The sequence below is a fragment of the Euwallacea fornicatus genome, chromosome 7, assembly GCF_040115645.1.
Source record: "Euwallacea fornicatus isolate EFF26 chromosome 7, ASM4011564v1, whole genome shotgun sequence".
NCBI lineage: Eukaryota > Metazoa > Arthropoda > Insecta > Coleoptera > Curculionidae > Euwallacea > Euwallacea fornicatus.
Window position 1 is genome coordinate 681855 of NC_089547.1, and position 21759 is coordinate 703613.

General features: G+C 37.5%; 5 protein-coding genes across 8 annotated transcripts; 4 read left to right on the top strand and 1 right to left on the bottom strand.

The window, feature by feature from the left end:
- Window positions 1–240: 240 nt before the first annotated feature.
- Window positions 241–755, top strand: sloth1 (sloth 1). Its single transcript, XM_066283961.1, has 2 exons — window positions 241–394; window positions 445–755. Exons 1-2 carry the CDS (start codon window positions 241–243, stop codon window positions 525–527), a joined length of 237 nt encoding a protein of 78 aa, XP_066140058.1. The 3' UTR covers window positions 528–755.
- On the top strand, window positions 541–755 carry sloth2 (sloth 2). Its single transcript, XM_066283963.1, has one exon. It carries the CDS (start codon window positions 541–543, stop codon window positions 700–702), a length of 162 nt encoding a protein of 53 aa, XP_066140060.1. The 3' UTR covers window positions 703–755.
- Window positions 756–950: 195 nt separating this feature from the next.
- On the top strand, window positions 951–6409 carry LOC136340126 (casein kinase II subunit alpha-like). 3 transcript variants are annotated; one of them, XM_066283927.1, is made up of 6 exons: window positions 951–1090; window positions 1665–1865; window positions 3488–3651; window positions 4817–5126; window positions 5179–5462; window positions 6006–6409. In XM_066283927.1, exons 2-6 carry the CDS (start codon window positions 1789–1791, stop codon window positions 6329–6331), a joined length of 1161 nt encoding a protein of 386 aa, XP_066140024.1. In that variant the 5' UTR covers window positions 951–1090; window positions 1665–1788; the 3' UTR covers window positions 6332–6409. The 3 variants fall into 3 exon arrangements, with proteins under 3 accessions (XP_066140024.1, XP_066140027.1, XP_066140023.1); XM_066283930.1 differs by lacking the exon at window positions 1665–1865 and having other exon boundaries at window positions 962–1090; XM_066283926.1 differs by lacking the exons at window positions 951–1090; window positions 1665–1865 and adding an exon at window positions 1905–3325.
- Window positions 6410–10975: 4566 nt separating this feature from the next.
- Window positions 10976–14857, bottom strand: Tbh (Tyramine beta hydroxylase). 2 transcript variants are annotated; one of them, XM_066283829.1, is made up of 10 exons: window positions 14725–14857; window positions 13587–13807; window positions 13384–13530; window positions 13064–13333; window positions 12488–12685; window positions 12354–12438; window positions 12132–12298; window positions 11893–12078; window positions 11494–11836; window positions 10976–11111 (listed from the first exon to the last, which is right to left on the bottom strand). In XM_066283829.1, the coding sequence occupies exons 1-10, from the start codon at window positions 14792–14794 to the stop codon at window positions 11029–11031; spliced, it is 1770 nt and encodes a 589-aa protein (XP_066139926.1). In that variant the 5' UTR covers window positions 14795–14857; the 3' UTR covers window positions 10976–11028. The 2 variants fall into 2 exon arrangements, with proteins under 2 accessions (XP_066139926.1, XP_066139927.1); XM_066283830.1 differs by having other exon boundaries at window positions 13587–13804; window positions 14725–14855.
- Window positions 14858–16920: 2063 nt separating this feature from the next.
- Window positions 16921–17388, top strand: LOC136340012 (shematrin-like protein 1). The gene has a single exon (XM_066283707.1). It carries the CDS (start codon window positions 16921–16923, stop codon window positions 17386–17388), a length of 468 nt encoding a protein of 155 aa, XP_066139804.1.
- The last annotated feature ends 4371 nt before the right edge of the window (window positions 17389–21759 follow it).

The window sequence follows — 21759 nt, forward strand, 5'->3', positions numbered from 1 at the left end:
TATTCTTTTCTTAGTTGACAAGTTGCCGCTTTTATTGTTGTCTCCTTTACGCCTTATCATCAAAAGGAAGGAGAAAGAGAAATATATATATATAACAAGTTGAAGTTCTTCAAATGAGCTACAAAACAGAAACCATTTATACAGAACGCTGTTTTTTAAGTTTTTTTTTTTTAAGTTTTTTTTTTAACCTTCAACCACGATTTTAATTGTAATTTCATTTTAATATCGTTAACTGCTTTGATGAAACTATACAACCCAAAAATACGGCGTTTTCTCGACCGTTGGCCAGGTAAAGAGACTTTGGGTGTGTATAGATTTCTGCCTTTATTTTTCGTCTTGGGAGCAGCTCTGGAGTTTTCCATGATCAATTGGAACGTGGGCGAAGTCAACTTTTGTATGTGCCCCCCATATTTTAAAACCAGCTACAATATTATTCTTTTCCAGATAAAACATTTAAGAAACGCGAAGCCTTGAATATCCTAGAGAAAAGGCAGCTGGAAGCCCAACGTATCAAGAGCAGTAGCTAATGAGTGTGAGGAGATGCCCGCTGGTGTAAGCTGGAGCCAATACATCAAATTTACCACCTGTGCCCTCCTGTCCATGTTTGCAGGCGCTCAAGTGGTGCATGTCTTTTACAGACCTTTGGATGATTTGGAGGTTTACATAGATAAATTGAAAGATAAGACCATGAAGTCAGAATAGTGTTTTAGGATGTTGTAGGGTAGATGTGTGAATATAGAGTGATTTAGGATCCAGTTAAGACTTTCAATTTTCAAGATTTTGATCCAATAACAGACTTCTTAAAGATTTTTGTGTGTCTGTGTGGTGTTAACTTTGGTGTGAAGAGTGTTTAATGTTTCCAGGTAATATGCAATGGGAACGCAACATTTAAGCTTTGAAAGATTTTTTTTCAGTGCAATTTTTTGAATAGGACAAGTCAAGTAGATGCTCACTGGCATATCGGGAAAAGTATTTTGACATTTGTCAGTTATTGCAAAAATTCCTGTCCAAATTTTCCTATTAAACACAGCAAAAGTGGAGAAGGCATGTTCAAACCTTATGTTTTGGACAATTATGAGGATGAGAATTCGTAAGAAAATATTTGTTTTAAATTGATTTGTTGACGAATGTGTGGATTTGGTAGTACTAGATTGGGGATATAAATACCTAGATCTCATACATCTCACAAGCTTATTTTCTTCTCTTAGGCCCATTTATTCCATTAAGAATTAAGTTAGACCCCTCTAGATCTGTGTTTCATACAAAAAATTGGTTGATTTAAGTTTGGAATTCAACGTAAATAGTCAAAAAATAAAGCAGATAATTGAAGAAATTAAGCAAAAAAATAGATTTGCTGTTGAAATGTTAGTCAAAGTCAACATTAATAAATAAATGGATAAAAAAGTTGCATATTTTTGAACAGAGTGGGTGTAGTATCACTTTCTGTGGGTGTATATGTGCGCCTATTTCATTAGTGACTTTTCATATTTACATTGCTTTGTATTGTATGCCTTAACAACAAAAAAAATTACAAGAATTATCTCAGGTCTTAAATATCAAGCATTATGTCAAAGTTTGATTAAATAGTTTAGATGAAATGGGAGTACTTGGGAAAGTGGTTTTACAGTCACTCTGTCCAAAAATATGTAGATTTTTTTATCCAGGTGACGGCTATCACCATTAATTGCGTACGGAGCTATAGTTTGAGTCCAATAAACCAAGCAAAGTACTCTAGTGGGAAAACTACTATCACTACAGAGGCAGGGACACCCCTGAAGCACAGGGGCTATGAGGACCACACCCACGGCTATAGAAAGGAATGTTGCCTCAACCCTCTTCCCCCCCCCAAACTTCGCGAACGTGAGGTAAGGAAGGCGACATACGGACTCGAGCAAGTCGCGTCATAAGACCCAAAATCATTCAGCATGGAGAGTCGTGAAGCGCTCTGATACCGTCAGGATCACCGATTTCCAAATTTGATCTCTGAATGTTTCTGGGTTTGGGGTTATTAGGAAGTTTTACCGTTTTATTTCCAGAGAAAAATATTATCGACCATTTGGTCTTTGTACCACTAATTACGAAAAAAAAAAATTTCAACGATATCAATTTTTTCTCAATATTTTCGTATAAATCCAAATAAAATTTCGCATCAGCGTAGTCGAATCTTGGTTTACCATTGAGTTTAGCAGTGATTTAATTGACCTATCTTAAATCTCAAGTTAGGTGTTCATCAAATATATGATTGATAAGCGTCTCTCTTGCTGCTAACTTGGTCGCATTGTGACGGGAGTATTAAAAAATCCTGGTCAGAGCGTTGTGAAAAGAGTTGAAAACACGACTTATGTGTCAAGGTTAATTCATACACTGAATATAAAATGTGTCAAAGTGACAGGTTGATTCAAAACCGAGCCTAACGACAACTTGCATGAAGTGAACAAAATTAGTTTCAGAGCACCCATGGCCTGGAAGTTGCTGATACACCTATTGCAATTATTTACTCAGTTAATTTAGCATTAGCTCGATTTGATCCAATCTTTCATTCATTTGACATTATCTAAATACAGGTCGACACGTAATGGGTTAACGCAGATATGATAACTTATGTAAATTCTTTTCAAGTGTCCCCAAGTAAACAGTTTAAGCTCTAATGTTTAGTTGCACAAACGAGCTTTTAACATTTTTTCCTCTTCAAGTTTTCTTGCAAGTTGAAAAACGGTTTACATAATAGGAAGCATGTTTCTGATTAAAATGAAGCATACGACCCTGCCGGCTCAGTCAAGCATTCCGCCTCAGACTTCAGATACAGGGTAAATATTTGTACAATACAGGGCGAGTGAGAATAAACAGGTTTATAGTGCAATCACATGTATCTTGTTTCAATGGGATTTTTATGGATGCGCAGTACTTGTGTGCTTAGCAGATAAACGCAGTGATAAGACGCGCCACCAGAATATCGAATTCCATGTAGATTCCTGGTGAAGTGAATATGTGCAGTCCGTACGAAAGTGGTTTGTCATTGAAACCGCGCTTAAAAAATTTTACGTAAATTTGCAATAATTAATAGTTCAGTCGACTGTTGGCCTTTATTCTGTCCGACTATTATGTTTTGTGTGCGTTTAAAAATTGTTTAAGTTGTGCCATGTTAGTGTTAGCCAATGGTGCTGAGATACCCACAGTGTAGTTCCCAATAAGGACTAAAAGCTATTATCACAATGGGTTCTTATTTGTATCATGAAATTAACTTTGATTGCGAACCGGATGATTTTCCTTCCACCGCAAACAGCAGGAAAAGCAGTGCTGCGCAATCGGCAGATAAACCCATCAGGTATAACATAATCAAAATGTTTAGTATAACACTAAAATGCGTAGTGTTGACGTTGTTCTTACTCATAGACCTTATGTGTCGCTTTAACGAGGTTATTTTTTTGTTTATTGACTGAATCAGCTTTTGATAAACTCTTTTCTAACATTTACGTTTGCCATTCAGTGACTCAAGATCAGGCCAAATTAAAACAATATCCAAGGTCTATCCGGACGCTTTAGCGAAGAAACCAAAGAGCTTTTACGAGTATGATGGCTTCAACCCAGCGTACGATGAAATCGACCACTACAGCCTCGTTAAAAAAATTGGCAGTGGTAAATACAGTATAGGTAAGAATCATTTAATAACTTGTATGGAAATTTGACTTGAATTTTGCAAACCAACGAAGTGCGGTATCGGGACATTGAACTAAGAATTTTTTATTCAATTTGGAGGCCAACATCTGTTAAAATATAAATACCGCTCAATAATGAGGAGCTAATGTGAATTTTTTAAAATTAAACTGGGATGTTATGGGTCGTCGAAATTGGATAGGATGTGAGGGCTTTCCAGAATTTCCTAGGAGATACAAAAAAGAGGTACTCTGTCAAACCTGAATTTTAGAAGAAAGTTTTAGGTGCAAGACATATTCCTCTATCGGCTATAGTGTTCGTGCCACAAGGGGTTGTTGAAAAATGCCATTCATGTCAGCCCCTGTAACTCGGTAATCACACGGTAGTTCAACAAACAATTGATACTTAATTTTTTAATACATTATTGCTTCTAAATCAGATATGATATATGAGTTAATTTTTCCGTTTTCGACATACAACCTAACTGCGTAGCTACATTTCTACACAGAGTGGTAACTTACGCAGGGACCTCCGAAAGAATAAAAGCTATCAAGTTGGTTAAGGGCCAAATTATTGATATGAATTAACTTCAGCGTGCAACCTGACCAATACCCAGGTCAAATTTTAACGTATCTGTGGAAATTCGCCTGCAGTTAAAATTGTCAGCACCTTAATAATTTCGCATTGAATTAAGAAAAAGTTACGCATTTTAAAGCACAATGAAAATCAACCTTGAAAGTAAATTTATCTGTCACGGCTTATGAAATATCCTGAAAAAAAAAGCGAAAACATGACCATTAATAAACATTTATTACACGAAAACGAACAATCCAACATTTGATGAATCTTGGGTTACTGTAGAGTTCAATCCTCGGATTCTGGCCATATTGTGCAAACATAGAAATCCCAATCCCAGGAATATGTGAAAGAATCACAAGTGCGGGAAACGAAAATCCGATCGCAGCTAGGTGATTCCATTCTGGATGCGTTGCTGTTACTGAGAGAATTTTTACGTGCAGACATGCTCTTTAATTTTGTATGGCATTGTATAGGGCGAGAATTTACATTTACCTTAACCTTTGTTGTTGAAGACTCAGAAAAATGCAGTTTTGAAAACGGAATCTTGCTTTACTCGCGACACTAATCCACACATTTTTAATAGTTTTTGAAGGGCTGCATGAGCCCGAGGGAGAACGGGTGGTACTCAAAATATTGAAACCAGTGAGAAAAAAGAAAATTAAAAGGGAGATAAAGATCCTAGAAGGTCTAAAAGGGGGAACAAACATTGTGCGGCTACTTGCCGTGGTAGCCATTTCGAGTATGGATCTGACCGCATTGGTGTTCGAACAACTGGTCAACAACGAGGACTTCAAAAATGTTTATTTAAAACTCTCGAATGAAGACACCCGCTACTATTTATATGAAATTTTACGTGCCTTAGACTATTGCCATTCCAATGGGATCATGCACAGGTAGCGATCGCTTCTACGCGGAATGCGTTTCTAAAAGAAACGAAACTTTCAGAGACCTGAAGCCTCATAATCTCATCGTAGACTTAGAAAACCGTAAGATAAGATTGATCGACTGGGGACTTGCTGAGTTCTACCATCCCGGGCAGGAATATAACGTTAGAGTGGCCTCTAGGTACTTTAAGGGTCCGGAACTGCTGGTGGATTATGGCTATTATGACTATTCACTGGATATGTGGAGTTTTGGCTGTGTGTTCGCCTCTATGCTATTCCGCAAGGATCCCTTCTTCCATGGCAATGATAACCAAGATCAACTTTTCCGAATCGTGAAAATTTTAGGTAAGTTGAGAGCAATAGGTAAGGGTTGTTGGGAAATATAACCATTGTTGATAACCCTGTTGTTGAAAAGAAAGGGAGTAGTCAAATATGATAAAGTTCTTTTGGCATGGAATTTCACGGGATATATTCATTTTTCTCAAGGTTTCCATTTCTTTTGAATAACTCTTTTTAATACCTTGCAATATTTATTCTATTACTAAGTATACTGGTTTCTATTGTTTGAAATGTTGAAAATTTGCAGAGTTTTTTTGAAATATTTCAATTCTTAGAGATAGAAGTTATTCTCTCTAGAATTAATATTTTTTAACTTCAAAATTGGAAGTCATTGCATGGCATACGTGAAGGTAATAATGCAAAATTGCTAGCGGTTTCCAGTGGCGTGGCCGAATATTGGACGATTATTTTTTCCAACCATTTGGGGCCTAATTTATCAGTTCATACTCGTAGAACTAGCTCTGTATAGAATGAGTGTTTTGCGCTTAACAAGGTGTCGTGCGTGCTTTAAAAGCACGTTGGACGCTCACGAAATATGACTTCTTCCAGGGACGTCGGAGCTGATCAGCTACCTCAAAAAGTACAACATTCACTTGGACTCCAACTTACAACACTTGGTGAATCACCACACGCGCAAACCTTGGCAACGGTTCATCACCGCCGAGAACGAGTACCTGATAGACAACGATGCGTTAGATTTGCTAGAAAACTGTCTGCGCATCGATCACATGCAGAGGATCTCAGCCCCAGATGCGTTGAAGCATAATTATTTCGCCAAAGTGGAGAAGCAGAAGGTAGCAGAGTGCAGCACGCAGAGTGCTGCCACGGAAGAGGCTCAAGAGAGTTGCGACACAAGTGAAAATGAAAATCTTTAGAAATTGCTAGTAAAATGTTTCTGACTATTTTTAGATTGTTTCGTTTAAAGGTTAATTAAAGTCTGAGTTGGTCGTTTAGTTTTTTTTTAATTTATTATAATTATTTTTTAATGGGGATACTTATAATACGTTTAGACTTTTTTCTTCTGAGGCAGTTTTCCAATTTTCATATATAGCCCCCTTAAATATTATTGATAATCATGTGTTTTGATGTTACGCGGATAAACCGAAAAGCTGAACGACATTCCTGGTGCTATGTAAAAGCCTTTTTACCAAGCCCACTAAGCACATATTGTTAATGGTGATTTTAGAGCTGATGTGGTTTGCATTTGATTTAAACCTTTGCCTCATAAACTGTTTGTGATCTAGATGAAAGGTTTCATGCTCCTTGGCTTCGCAGACAAGCTACGTACCAACCACCAGAATAATTGCAGCATAAATCTCCAGCGAGAAGCAGAGGACGTTGTGATGAATATCAATGCAACGAAGTCTCAAGATTAATAACATTCAATATACGTAGGGTTAGATAAAAGTAATTTCAGCAAAAAGTAATTACCTTTTTCATTAGCCGCACCAGGAGGGATTGAAGGTGTTTCTGTCATTTGCAACCAGTGAAAAACGCTATTAAGTCCAAAACATCGACCTAAATTATAAATTATAACTATCTATTTATAAACACAATGTAATTTGAAAATTTGTTTTGTGCTCAGAGATACAAGTACAGGTTTTAAAGAGCATAATTGAGTTTTTTAGAACGTAATACAGTTTTCATTCCTATAGCTAAAGATGAAAAGCATCTATTTACCTGACAAGAGTGGAAAGTGATGCTTTTCCAAAGAAAAGATAAACACATATCCGCATGCTTTAAGTACAACATTTTTTGTTAAAGCGCATGTCTGTTAACTGGCATGTGTCAGTGTCGAACCTTTTTATAGGTATTTGACCTTGAAGCACCGCCCACACACGTATGGTAGAATGTTATTGTCAGTTCAGAATTGCGGGCTGCAAAGCCACTTTACCTTACCCTCGTAGGGAAAAGACGTACATTTTAAACGCCAGGAGAGTACAAAGAAATTATTTGAAAAAAATTTGGAATGTGGGCATGACTCACCCCAAAAATGTTCATTAAGTTGGGATAACACTATCAGGTCATGGAATGACTTTTTTATGATATGCTTTCATGGTCAACAGCATTTTTTTCGAAAACTAATGTGTCTTTGATTTTAATTTGTATTGGTACGCAATCATTTAAAGTGCTCTCTATCCCACTTCTACTTTATATTGATTTTTTAATATCAAACGCCGTATCGATTATAATAAAATTGAACAGCCAAAAGGAAATGTTGCAACTTCCTTTATTATCGATATGAGAGTTAAACGTATACATTTTGCGTTTATTTGAACATACAAACAATAGTCTTCGAAATAAATTACATTAGAGCTAATAAATTGCAAAGATACGCAAAAAAATATTTAAACTTTATCCAAGAAGTGATTTGCTTGGATGCACATTTTGAATTATTGCTTGGCCGATTACCAACAGCGTTTTTGCAATAAAACATATAAGGTAAGTTGTGTGTGTGTCTCAAGAATATAAATGATTTTGAATATTAATCGAAATTAATACCAAAAAAATTAAAGGGAAGCCCAAATGTTGCCGCAATAGCTATTTACATAACCAGTTGAGAAATCATAGTTTCTTGCGACAAGTAGGACTTTACGGCGCAATGGACAAAAAAGAAAAATTGGGACCTAATTATTGATATGATGTTATCTTTAACGTCAAACTAACTTCTAAAGATACAGAACCAGATCAATACCATCGCAGTATTTCAACTTTTTTTTATGGAAGTTAACTTGTAGATAAGGCTAATAGGGCATTAATAATTTGACCCTTAGGCTCAAATAAAGACACAAAGATGGGCATTGTCTCATAGCCTGGGAAATGATTACAATATTTCCAGAAAAAACAAACGAGACGAACGTATGTTTGAACAAAGCGACATTTCTTAACGCTGCACGTTTTTCATACAGTGTCATCATTTAAAAACTTCCCATCTCCAATATTTTTTTGCAGCAAAGGAAATAAGTTTTAACTAAAAAACACGCCAGTTTAGATATGGAGGGGGACGTTTAAGTCTGGTGTGCGTTGTACTTACGGCATTGTTGTATAGTTCCTATATAACTGTTGGAAGAAAAATGACTGTTACCAGAGAAGAAGGAAATTTGGACCAAACTTTGTGAGTTTTCTTCCAGTTTGGAGATATCAGAAGTCGGTTTAGTTGCGTAGTATTAGAATTAAGAGCTGATATTCGTGGACACGTTTACAAAGGCAATAATTAATAGATAAGATGTTTGATCGAAATTTCGAAATTACCGATGGCAATGAGGAAATATTGTAAGAGGTATTGCGAAATATACCAGCATATATGCTATAATGGAGCGCAAATATGTATAATTTAGTGGTAAATTATCTGGTAAATATGTATATTTGTGTAGGTCTATTTAATTTTATTGGCCTTAACAGTTGGCGTCTGCGGGATGCTTAGCGGCCCCCGTCTTTCAAAAATAGTTTATCAAGCCCATTTTCAGGAATGTTAAATATAAATGTGGGATCCGCTTGTCAGATCGCTTAGCTGTACATAGCTTGTAAATATTCTGTAAGTTAGATTTAGAAAATGGGGCACGAGAGCGATTTGCCCTCAGGTTACGCCCGTGGTTCGCCCCCTGGATTTTTTCCACGATGGTTTGTTAGCGTGGGAAGTGAAACGCTGGTTCCTTTTGGCGAAGTCCTCGCCAAAGACTGAGTGCCAGATGCGGACGTAACGGTTCCATGCGGAGAGCAGCCTCGATACCTTCAAGTATTCTCTACTCATGGTACGTCCATGGTTTACGACCATGGATGTCAATACCTAAGGGTTGGGAGAATGGTCTTTTTTGGTGGTGACTCGAGATTCAAGGGTCGTGCCCGCGCTTTGTAAGTTTGAATGATATATCCGTATCGTTAAGTTCACGCGACTATTATTTCAAAGTCCCTAAAGATTCCTAACTCAGCATAGGAGCTCTTTTAACCATCAACCCCTAGGCGAGAGAAAAACCTACATAAATAACAGTATAATGTAATAAAAATATTGGTAGTAAGAAATAAATAGTTTATTCAGTACTCTTTTTGGTAACAGTACCGTAAACGGTTTTCGCTCCGATCGTTCTGATTTTTTAATATGTTATTCTAAAGGTCATTTTGAACAACTTTTCTAAAGGGACAAGGGCGCGCAAGTGCCTCTTTCATACTTTTTTTAGGTTGAACATTTTTCCAAATCCAACTGTCTTACGGGATCGTGGAGCGAATAGGGGTGCTGGGTGGGGTAAACTGCTTCACTATGGATATGTAATATTTTGTTGTTGCTTTAAAGATCTGAAACGTTGTTGATAATTACCTCACTCAGCACTCCAATTCACTCCATGAATCCCGAAAGACACTTCACTTAATCGACTAAAATACTTACGTGGCCCCTGCGCAAGAAAGATCGACAAAAATTTAACAATTTTATTTTAATTGCAATCGCGATTGAAAAAAAATATAAATTCTGATCAAAATAAGTAAATGAAAAACATATTGCTTGATAAGAATTGAAACTAAATGAAATAAATTTCCTTTACTGAGGCGATCTGAACTAACCTGAGCTTACCTCACCTTACCTTATCTTACCTTACCTTACCACACCCAGCACCCCTATTCGCTCCACGATCCCGTAAGACAGTTGGATTTGGAAAAATGTTCAACCTAAAAAAAATGTGAAAGAAGCATTTGCGCGCCCTTGTCTCTTTAGAAAAGTTGTTCAAAATGACCTTTAGAATAACATATAAAAAAATCAGAACGATCGGTGCAAAAACCGTTTACGGTTTTGTACCTTCATTTTTTGCAAAAATTCTGTAAGCCAGACTTAGCGTCTTCAACTAACAATCCGCCATTTCCCTGCTTTGTTATCATTCCAAGTGCACGTACAACTTACCATTTTTTCTGTAACTTCTCTCAAAGCACACGACTATCTAAACCTCCTATTAGATACTTAACAGAAAAATTGTCTCATTTTTATATGTTAAAAATATACCTCTGCACTCTCAGTTAGATTCACTGTTACACAAGCCGAACTATGTATTTTGAAAACCTCCATGGCGTTATTTTACGGTAAAAAGTACTGATTTGCGACGGTCCTTGGTAGCATCGTTACTAATATATAGGGTGTTGAAGTTTCATTTAAATGAAATGTTGCAGACGCCAACAGCTCTATTTTACCACCGCAGCTAAGCGACGGCAATAATTAGATGAGAACGTGAAAGAGTAGTACGCAATAAGTATATATCTATAATTGTTATCCCATTATATTTGCTTTATTTACTGCTCTTGATTCTATGTATTGAAGTTTATTACTGATGGCGGCAATGTATGGATGCCTTGAAAGGGGAGCTATCCTGTTGTCAATAAATTTCAAATGAAGCTGACTCGGCTGAATATAAGTGAAAGAGCGTGGGCCCGGAAAATACACAAATACGCTTGCGCGATCATGGAGGAAGCAGTTATGAGCTACCATCGATTATTCTCATTTTGGTTCTAAGGGTTCAAATCACCAAATGCTCGACCACTAGATGCAAATAGATATATTTCATATGTATTACAGCAATAATGTATTTCAACGCTATTTTCTTTCGAATCGGCATTCCCTTGCCGGAGGCGCCAATGGCAAAGAAACTGCAGGCAAGGGCGCATTTTCCCAATAACCTTTAATAAATCCAATTAACGATTATCCCGATGTACTGGGTGAAGTTTTTAGCGTCAAAAAAGGCATATTTTTCAACTCACCACCCCCTCCCCTTCTAACCCCTTCCTCGCCGGGAATTTTTCCTGCGGGCGAAGCGACTTAAATGGAATGAAAATGTCCGCTAATAAGTGTGTTAAATCTTATTAACGCCCTGTGACTAGGTTTCAAAAATAGCCTTCTGTCGCATAAAAAAATCACCCGGTATAGTCTCTGAAATAAGCATTGACGGTCACTTGGCATACCGTATTTCTCTTGTCATCCCCTCAACCCCCAATCAAATTCAATCTCTTTGACATCGTCAATAATTATTTCGTAAGCCTTCAAATTCAAAACAACTCTCACCAGGAAATCGATCCCCGCTGGACATGTTGCACTGCATGCTCAACGGTGCTTCATGGTACACCTCATCCAATAGTTGTACCCTCATTTTGTTCCATCTTATAGAACCATAATTCCCGGAAATTGGCCTGTCGGTACCAGTGTCCTGGTCCTCCCACTCGTTCATGTAACCAAAGAAAGTCCTCAAGGCCTGGTCAGAAATAGAGCTCTTGCACACCTCCAGCTGGGCGAGGGGGTAGTAATGAACGTAGTTGACACACATTTCATCGCTAATGGAGAACCCTCCAAGAGTGATGTTTTGTCGGTCTATTGTGCAGTAGTCGCAGCGGGTCATCAGAACATGACCCTAAAATTTGTGAAACATTATTATTTAGCGATGATCAAATACATTCTTAGATCTACCGGTAAAACCTTCACAGGCCTCTTCAGTCGCCTTATTTCCTGGAAATGAGTACTGTAATGGTTGTCTCTATCCAGCTCCGGAAGTTCGTTGCCATGGGCATCAAAATGCCGAGTGTAAACCCGAATTCCCGTTAAATGGGTGTGCAATTGCGACCCAAAAATTGTTATTCCTTCGGGAGGAAGTCCCTGAGACGGGAAACTCGTCATTCAAAGAGGATCATAGAGCAAACTAAACTTGCCTCAGAAGTACACGAACTGATGCAATATCCAGTAAGAGGAAAAGATTCCTGCCCTGGTGGTATCGCCATTTTGTCAGTGTATTCCAGACCCAATTCTATGACTCCTGCGTCCATTTGTCTGAGCTTATCCGACACATAAAAACGAATCCCGGAACTATCTATGAAACCTTATGGAAAAATCGCTGTTTAAACTAATAAAATTACTCTTGCTATGGAACTCACCCCTCTTCAATTCAGGATTGTTATAATGTATTTCCAGCATTACGTAGGGGTTGAAATTTTCTCCTCCCAACGGAAGAGCTGCCTCCTAAATCGATTTGAAATGAAAATCTATGGAAGAAAGAATTTTAACTTACCTCAGGATATGTGAAAGGTTGAGCCCCCATAGCCCATGCTGCTAATACTCTCTTGCAGACTTGAGTCTTCTGAGGTCTCTCCTGGGCAAAGCAGTTGCCATCGTACATGGGAATGTCTTCTTTAGCGTTGGTTTCGCAATGGAAAAGCTCCATGTGGTGCACCAGGCCTCCGCTTGAAGGCTGGATGTTGGCTTCATACTTAAAAAAAAGTGCTTTGTATTAATTATCGTGGAGTTGGGGGTCAAATTATTTATATACTGGCGATTTCCATAGCAACGCGACGCAATGGCGTAACCAAATCTACATCTGTGAATTCTACAAGAACTGGACTCTAATTGAACTCAGAAGTTTTATGGCGAAAGTGATCTTCTTGGAGTATTCTAGAATCCTCTAGAAGTTCGTTTTAGGTAAGTAAATCTTTGAAAACGGGTTTGTCTCTATGAGTCAGAAGTTGAGGGAGTTACGTAGCTCAATTCATTTGAGCAATACAGTTTTGGAAACTGAATGATTCCGGTAACACACCGGTTACCACTTTAACAATTTCAGAAGGTACCCGCAAAATAACTGAATACAAACCTGGTAGATGTGATGCTTGCGCTGAAACTTCTCCTTAAGCTTGAAAACTTTGCACCAATAAGTAGTCTCGTCTGCCGGCACCTTAACTTGATCGGTCAGAAAGTCCTCCACTTCCACGTACGATGGAAGTCCTGTATTGGCCTGTAGATTTTTCAAGAGATTCACCCTAATCATGCCAAAATTTTCTTTAAACGAGGCGGTTATATTCAACCCTTTGGGAGATACCAAGTGCTCGGAGCCCCTAGACCAAACTATATGGGTTGTTCCATCCTAGAATATGTCATAGCCTCAAAGCGTTATAGAATTTGGTTAGAATATACCTCAATGATGTAATCTCTGTTATCGCAAGTATCAAATTTTCGCTTGAACGTGAATTTCGTCACAGTTTTCACCGTCTTCTGCCTGAAGTTGGTGCAATCCTGGTGTCTGTCTAGATCCAACACGCCTTTCTCATCTGCCCACAGGTCCTGAAAAGATGTTCACATAAGTGCGATTGAAGAGGAACCAAACTTATGGTTCTTACCATAAGTTGAAGCTTTGCGCCCTTGCTCCATGAAGATTTCCACAGAAGACAGTAATCGGCGGGGAAGGGATCGCCTCTATCCGAAAATCCGAAGGCAAACCATCCAAAGGTTGACGGTAAGTGGATTTCGAAACTCAAGAGCTTTTGAGGGTAGTCAATCATCCAATGAAGAGAGATTGAATTGTCTCCATTGAGTGAGACGTTGAAAATCTTCCGTTCTTCTAGGAAATGAATAGTGATTTACGATACAAGAATCCTTTGTATCTCTCTTTGGAGAGGCCTCATAGGTATTTTGTTCAAATTAGAAGTGGGTCAGATCGTCAACAGAGACTTTAGAGTCATTCAAAATCATAGAAGATTATGTTTAATAACGGAATCAAATAAAAAAATTGGGTTTAAATCACAAATGAAAAATAATTAACATATATAAAACATTAGAAAAAAATGTTTTAGCTTGTGTTGCTTCAAGTAAAAATTCTCTTCAATTTTCATATTTATCTAATTTTTTAACGATTAATTCCGCCATTAAAAATGGGGTTTCCCCGAAATATTTAGTCAGTCATGAATTTAAAAAGAAAACGAAATTTTCCTTAAATTGGGCTGGTGAACTTTTAACTTTTTTTCCAATTTAACGACTTCATAACTTTGGCAGTTTTCGAGATCCCTTCAACACTGCCTCATCAAATTTCGCCGGTGTAAATCTCAAAATGAAATCTTCATTACAAAATCCATTTGGAAATTTCTGTCAAATAAAAGGCCACTCAAGCCAAAGCTCTGCTGATCTTTTCAGACTCGAACTAAAGCTCTGGTGCTCTCTTCAAATTTGAGGCGAAAGTTTGTCTCCTTGAAATTTTTGAAAATATAATTTTTCCGTTTAAAGTCGACGGTCTTTTCTAAAACATCACTCTGTTATCGGAGTATTACTGCTGATGATGATTAAAAAATCAACTAAATCATCGGCTGCTCAATTAACGTTAATGTGCATTCGAGCGAAACAGTAAGCGTGACACCAAAGCGGAACTAGTTATTCGATCGTGCATAATTTCTTATTTTAGTGAACAAAGTCAATTAATTTTGATAAACCGTTTCCGAGATTTAGCAAAGTTCCTTGTAGTTGTTACGCACTGTATAAAAGTACCTTTGTAAGAGCAATTGACCTCGTGTAGAGTCACTGCCACCAGAGTCACTATCACTAATAAGGCTCCCATATTGTCACATTATCACCACACTCAGATGTTATGAGAGGAAAGTCTGAAAGCAAATGAGACGAGAGACTTTGAGGTTGCGAGATGAAGGGCTGATCCAGGACCGAAAACAGTGGCGTCGCATCGGATCGGGACGCAAATTCTAAAAAAAACGATAAATATTTTTTGAAAATGTGTTTCTTCATCCGTGTCTTCTGACTGCCATACTACCAATGGACCAGTCAATGATGATAGAGATTACTCTATTATCTTAGTAGATGGAAGAATTTGAAAAGCGATGAAAATCATTTACAGAGACGTGCATTTAAAAGAATGGTGCTTATAACTGGTGTAGATTAACAATGGCCACTAATACACTGGGCATCTCTTAATAAACGGCTGAGAACAGCTTCATATTCTTTGCCAGTCGCTGTAGCTCTTTTTAAATTCAAAACGTCGTAATCCGAAAAAACGCGAAAAATTATATATTTTTTCTAATATGCGTCACCTTATATGACCAACTATTAACAAAAACTTAATATCGCCTACTATATTTGGGACACTCTGTAGGATAAGCTATTACATTTTTGGACATAGAATACCTGGTGGGAATCATTATAAATCACCACGAATACGAAACAGCCTTATTTTAGTGAAGTTTGTGCTGCAAAAAACATCTTATGATGACTGCAATATCTTAAAAACACGACGAAGTTAGCTATAAAAAATCCACTAAGGAATACTCCTTGGTGGATTTTACTCCTTATGACAGTGGAGGTTCGTTAAATTAATAGTATACAGGGTATTCCATGAAAACACCGAGTTTCCAAGGCGCACAAAGGATTATACCAAACACTCTTCTTTTTGAAACCATTGAAAACTGATTTTTATTAAGTAATCCTTGCGTAATTTGAGCACCAGGGACTGGTGCAGGGACTTTTTAGTATAGGTCCTGTTACGGGTTTATTGGTATAGGAATGCAGAGAAAAAATTAACTTCAATGAGTAAAAAATGTTGCGTCTGAAGCATTCACCCTCTCCAATATGGGGAAGTTTTCCACAACGTTGGAAACGTGGATTCATGAAGGCTTAAATTACTGAAGAACCCATACGGTTGAGGTAGAAAATTGCATTAAAACATAGTAATTTGCGGCATTATTTATTTAATTTTTCGCTGTTTTTCGATGTCTCGGTTAAATTAAGAGCTTCCTTCGGACTTCCGAGACTCTCCTCTCTCGAAAAAGAAAAAAAGAAGAGTGACAAGTGAGTCCTTTTCCAAGTAAAAAAATCGATTATTACTATTTATGAGATATTGACGCCTACTGCATCGCCTACCGGTAGGTTGTACATAGGGAGCTCCTTCTAGGCTCTGATAACGCTTTAAAATTAAAGAGAAACGTCGCCCTAAGGGGAAATCTATTTTTTTATGACCTTCAAAAGCGAGGAAATCCGATTAAATAAATTAATTAATTAAATGTGTTTGGAAAATATTTGAACTCTCAATAATGTACAGGGTGGTGATGGGAAAGATGTAGCGTCCGAGACATAGAAGGGAACAAGGCTGAACAATAATATGTGGACTCGCTATCTGCAAATAATTCTTTGTTTGATTTTTGTTTAAAATTTACCTTTGAGGTTGAAAGGAATTATCTTGCTCTCACCAGTATAAAGTGAGCCACTGCCACCAAAGCCGTCAAGAATTTAATGAAGACCTCTCCATTATTCCCTAAACGATTAAATTCCTCAATCCTTATTGAGAGGCACACCCGAAACGTGTCTCCCCGCTTTATTGCATTCCCCTTTAACTGCCTTTTAGGTTTTCATTTTTGCAGATTATTAAACATCATCCCTCAGTAGCGACGAAAGCAATTAAGTCGCCGAAGCAACCGAAACGGTGTCAACATTTAATTAAACCACAAATGAGATTTTAAGGAAATTGATTATGGACCTTCCACCTTAAACATCGATTTAACATTGACCCAAGGCTCTTGCGATTTCTTCAATTAAATTCGGTTTTTTTTTAACATTGCAGAAAAACTAATAACAGATAATTAGGTAATGCGTTGACCGAGACGCACTCGGCGAAGAAGGGAGTCTTTTGGCTGATTATAAATAAATAAATTATCCTGGTTAGTGGCACCACACGAAATAATGTCGCGTCTTATCTTTATCTTCTTTGCTGCAGTTTTAGTTACGGTGTCGGGACTCAGTGGTCACTACTATGGGGCCAACCCTTACGGATACAACAGTTACTATGGTGCAAGCCCTTATGGATATAACGGCTACTACTACAAACCCTATGGACACTCCTACGGGGGTTACGGATATGGAGCTGGAGGCTATGGCGGTTACGGATACGGCGGTTACGGGCATGATGGCTATTATGGTGACGGATATGGTCCTTACGGAAACGACGACTACGACGACGATGCGGACGGCCTAGGAGACTACGCCGGGACCGACTATGGGAATAACGGACACTTAGCCTCGGTGCCAGCGGTCAGCTACTCGGTGTCCAATCTGTTCCAGACGCATCCAACCCCTTACGCATACGCAGGGGGCTACGGTTATGCACCTTCTTACGGTGCCCATTATGGAAACTACCACTACAAGAAATAGTTTTATTCATCTATTCCTAATTTATTCTCTTTCAAATAAACCACTATTTATTTTTTATGTCACCTCGTGTATTTCAGAAGTTCCTTGTAAGTACACATGACCTTACGTGTACGCGTAAACACCTAATGCTATTACACGGATTTTGTTGCCGAAGTACCAAGAACGTTCTGAAATTCACTATGAATCATGTCGAAGCAATTCATGCAGAAACTGCCGACGAAAGTTCCATTTGGTCGATTTTAGACTTAATGATGGCCGTACAGTTGTTTAGCTATACCTTGTGTGTCTTAACAATTGCATTTCTCTGAAGATTGATTAGCACATGCGCATCCGTAATAATCGCTATTTGCCGAACTATTCGCTAAACTGTTCATGTCGTGATCGCCGATTCGACGAGCTCTCGACTACATTTACGTTTGCTTGGCAATATTTGTACTGGCCCATTTGATTCGTCTTATTTCACTGATTTCCGGCGAAAATATTCAAAAACGGACATTTCCCTAGAGCGATCCATCCGCACTAGGTGGCGTTTGCCGAATGCCGAATGTTCGGTTATCGAGGCTCGACGTGTTCCGCGAGCACACGGGACATTTCAAATTCGACTTTCACCACTGGAATCTCGGAAAGTCGAGGACATGGAAAAAACTTAAATGAGGGCGAAATTGCGCAATTTAGCGCTTGACCAAATGCCGTTTTTAAAATTTGATTATACCAGCACTTCCGAAGATAATCGAAACAAACTGGAAATTGGAGATTTCGTTTTTATTTTTTTATTGTTATTTTATTATTATTTATTTATTTATATTTGTATTTATTTTTTTTCTTTGACGGTATTTGACGAGGAAATCGAAAACCACTAACACATTTTCATCACTACTTCGTCTCCAGCTACAGGATGACGTTTTCATATTTGCCATCCGACTATTTTTTTGCCGAAAAATCCAATGTAGCGTCCATAAGGAAGAGCAAACTTGATGATGATAGCCGAAAGACGAAACGTCTGATGGTAAATCGAAAATGTCGTCGTGTAGCCGAGGAAATGTGTCAATGAAAACGTTCTTGTGGTTTTGGGATTTCTTGTCAAATAACTTAAAAAACATAACAACAAAATCCACAATATTTAGTCCTTTTCGACACCTTCGGAAGTTTGAACTCGGAAAATTTTTACTTTGAAAACGGCATTTGTTTAAGCACTAAATTACGCCATTTTACCCCCATTTAATCTCCTCTAGTTTCCGAGATCTTATCGGTGAGAATTAAATTTGAAACACCCTCTATATCCGGCTTTAATTTTTGTCATTCTTATGAATCGCGTTTGTTTTCTGTAACTCTTAGTCACTTATATCCCCCCCATTTTATACTTTTTTTTATTATGTATTTAGTAGGTTTTAAATGATATTTTTTGTGTTATCCCTTCTCTTAAATTTCGTTTCCTCTTTATTATTGTCGCATTTCTTTTGCTATTAGTGTTATCAGGCTCCATTAATTCGCTTATTCTCGAGTTGCGATGTCCTCCAACCGTTAACGACGCTCGTCAGACTTGATTTGATTAATCACAATTAGCCATGTTTTATTTTAATCAGTACACCCAAGCTGCAAGATTAATTTTTATTTCTTGTTTATGGTTTTTCCTTAATAACTCGTCATTGATATTAGTTCCAGTGACAGAAATTAGTTCCATGCAGCTTGAACGTAGTTTTAGTTTATTTATCCTCTTGAGAAGTCCTGTGATAACCGGTAAAACCGTCGAGCCTCAAAAAGATGATGGCGGATTTGTTTCAAAGGTTCCAAGGAAATTTAGAGAGGATTGCGATAAATGTTACGGAAACTTAGACGAGAGGAGATGATATAAAGCGTAGTAATGTCTGACTTTTGAGATATTTTACTAGGTCTATAAAAAATCTTTAAGTTTTTCAGTAATAGTGGAGTCATATTTCAGTCAAATTGTCATGGCGCGCAATGCTTAAAACAAAAGGTGAACGGATTATAGATATATATACCTGCTCTAAGCAGGTTTGGATAAACCACCCTGTAAACCTCTACATGAACAATGAAACCATGTCCGTCATTATCCACTTGGCAGGGTGAAACAAAATTCTATTTACTTCTCTGTCAAAAATATTTTTCAGCACACAAATTCCTCGCTCAACCCACGAAACCCTTGCAAAATTCTCGGATACCAAATTAAATTTCTCCCTGGTGTCGGTTTCCTTTGCCTATTCGGTTCCTGTTCCAAAATGAATTGAAGAGGCAATGGGGACCAATAACAGAGGCGGAAACCATGTATCTTTACTGCATAGACCCCGATTCTTATCCACTGTGATAGAAGCTATTCTCAGTATAAGAGAGCTCTCTGGACCCACTCAAAACAGATTATTAGGCATGTAAGTTTCAAGAAAATTCAGTATGAAGTTAGTTCCAATTCATCCCTCTCTGCTTGTACTTAATGATTTTGGTATCCGTTGAGTTGTTAAAAGATGAACTCGAATAAGAGAGTAAAATCCAGAGAATTCATCATCCAGAATTGATTACTGTGAACCTATTTTTAATTAACATAATTTACTTGCTAGTTAAAATCTAACTCTCATGCCATTCAACACTTACCACAATGGCCGGTAAGTAGAAGTACCTTCAAAGTGTGATTCTGCAAGAGCGGGAAGCCTTGAAACATGCTCCTCAGTTTCTTTTGATCTAACGAAGGTGTGACAAATACTTTTTGAGTCTCGTTCTAGTATGGTTAAACTCACCTATGATGATCACCTAGTGTAATGAAAACTTGCTTCAGACTGCAATATTTGTGAAAGACATGGAAGATATGGAGGAAGAAGACAGAACTATTATTAAAAAGGTGGAAACAAAAGTAAGTCTCCCTATTTTCGTCGAAGATGTTCATCTAAAGGAGACGTTGGGACTGGATCTGAAGCGAGCAATATAGAATTTCTCTGCAAGAGGCAACAAGACCGCGAGCAGAAGCGCGAAAAGGTGCTAACTGGATGTGAGAGCAGCATCAAGAAAACTTCTAGATAAGAGACAAGAACAGTAGGGGTAGGAACAAAGAGAAGCAATATAGAAGAGTTCACCCCTCTCTGCCTTCTGATGAGGAAGAGTGCCGCCTCACTCCTATAGCACCGCTCTCTTACTCCTGACGATACCTGACGAGCCTGATAATTCCTCCGGAAAAAATCAACAGAAACATGGTAGAGAATGGTATACTTAAATAGGGTTGCATCTTCACGAAGTTTTCATCAATAATAATATACAATATAAAAAATATTCGTAAACGGAATGCTATAAATTCAATCAAATTCAATTTTAGGCTCCAAAATATGACAAAAATTTCATATAAAGATATATCGCAAGACGATCCGTTTTTCATATATTTCGTTTTGTACTTTATTATAACTATTTATACTCTTTTTAAATTTTTATAAAGAAATCGCCACTTTTTTCCAGGACCGGGTATTACAGGGGGGTAGTGCTTAAAAAATACTGAAATTTTTTTATACTTAACTTTATTGAAGATTATATGGTAAAACCATTAAATTTGGAGATTTCTACATAAAAAAGATGCTACTGTAGAAAGTCGAAATCTCGAATAGTTTTCGAGAAAACTGAGATTTAATAAATCGGTGAATTTTATTAAATAAACATCAGATGTAAAACCCAATTGGGCAAGAGTTAAAAATATGTATTAATAAAATCTGGTGGTTTTTCGTTGTTACCGGAATAGTATTTAATTACAGTTATTGGCAAAGGAAGGAAATAAAACTCTCTTTTTATTTCTTTCCTTCTTCTGATATTTATTTAATAAAATTCACGGATTTATTAAATTTCAAATTTCTCGAAAACCGTATAGAGATTTGGACTTTCTACTATAATAGTTCCTTTTTCAGACAAAACTCTTCAAATTTGATATTTGTCCTATAAAATCGTCAAAAAAGTTTAGGAACTTTTTAAACATCACCTCTGTATTCCCTGCCCCTGGAAAAATGTGGCAATTTTTTTTATAAAGACTCAGAAAGAGCGCAAGAATTTATGAAATAGTATAAATCATTGTTTACCTTGAAACGTTTCGAAAATATTGATAAAAAAGCATCTTCAGGGACCACCCTTTGACACTGTATATCGAAAACGAAATGCCTTTCGATATACGTTTTTATGAAGCTTTCGTCAACTTTTTGGACTTAGGATAAGTGGTTGAATTTATGGCACTATGTCCAGAGGTACCTTGTAATATGGATGGTTACGTTATCCTTTATTGAGCTAATGTCCAATCGTAGTATTTCAAAAATGCAATGAATATATGAGTATTTGTTGGTGGTGGATGAGGTTATATACACTGCTCCAAGAAATTAACGCACCACTACGTAA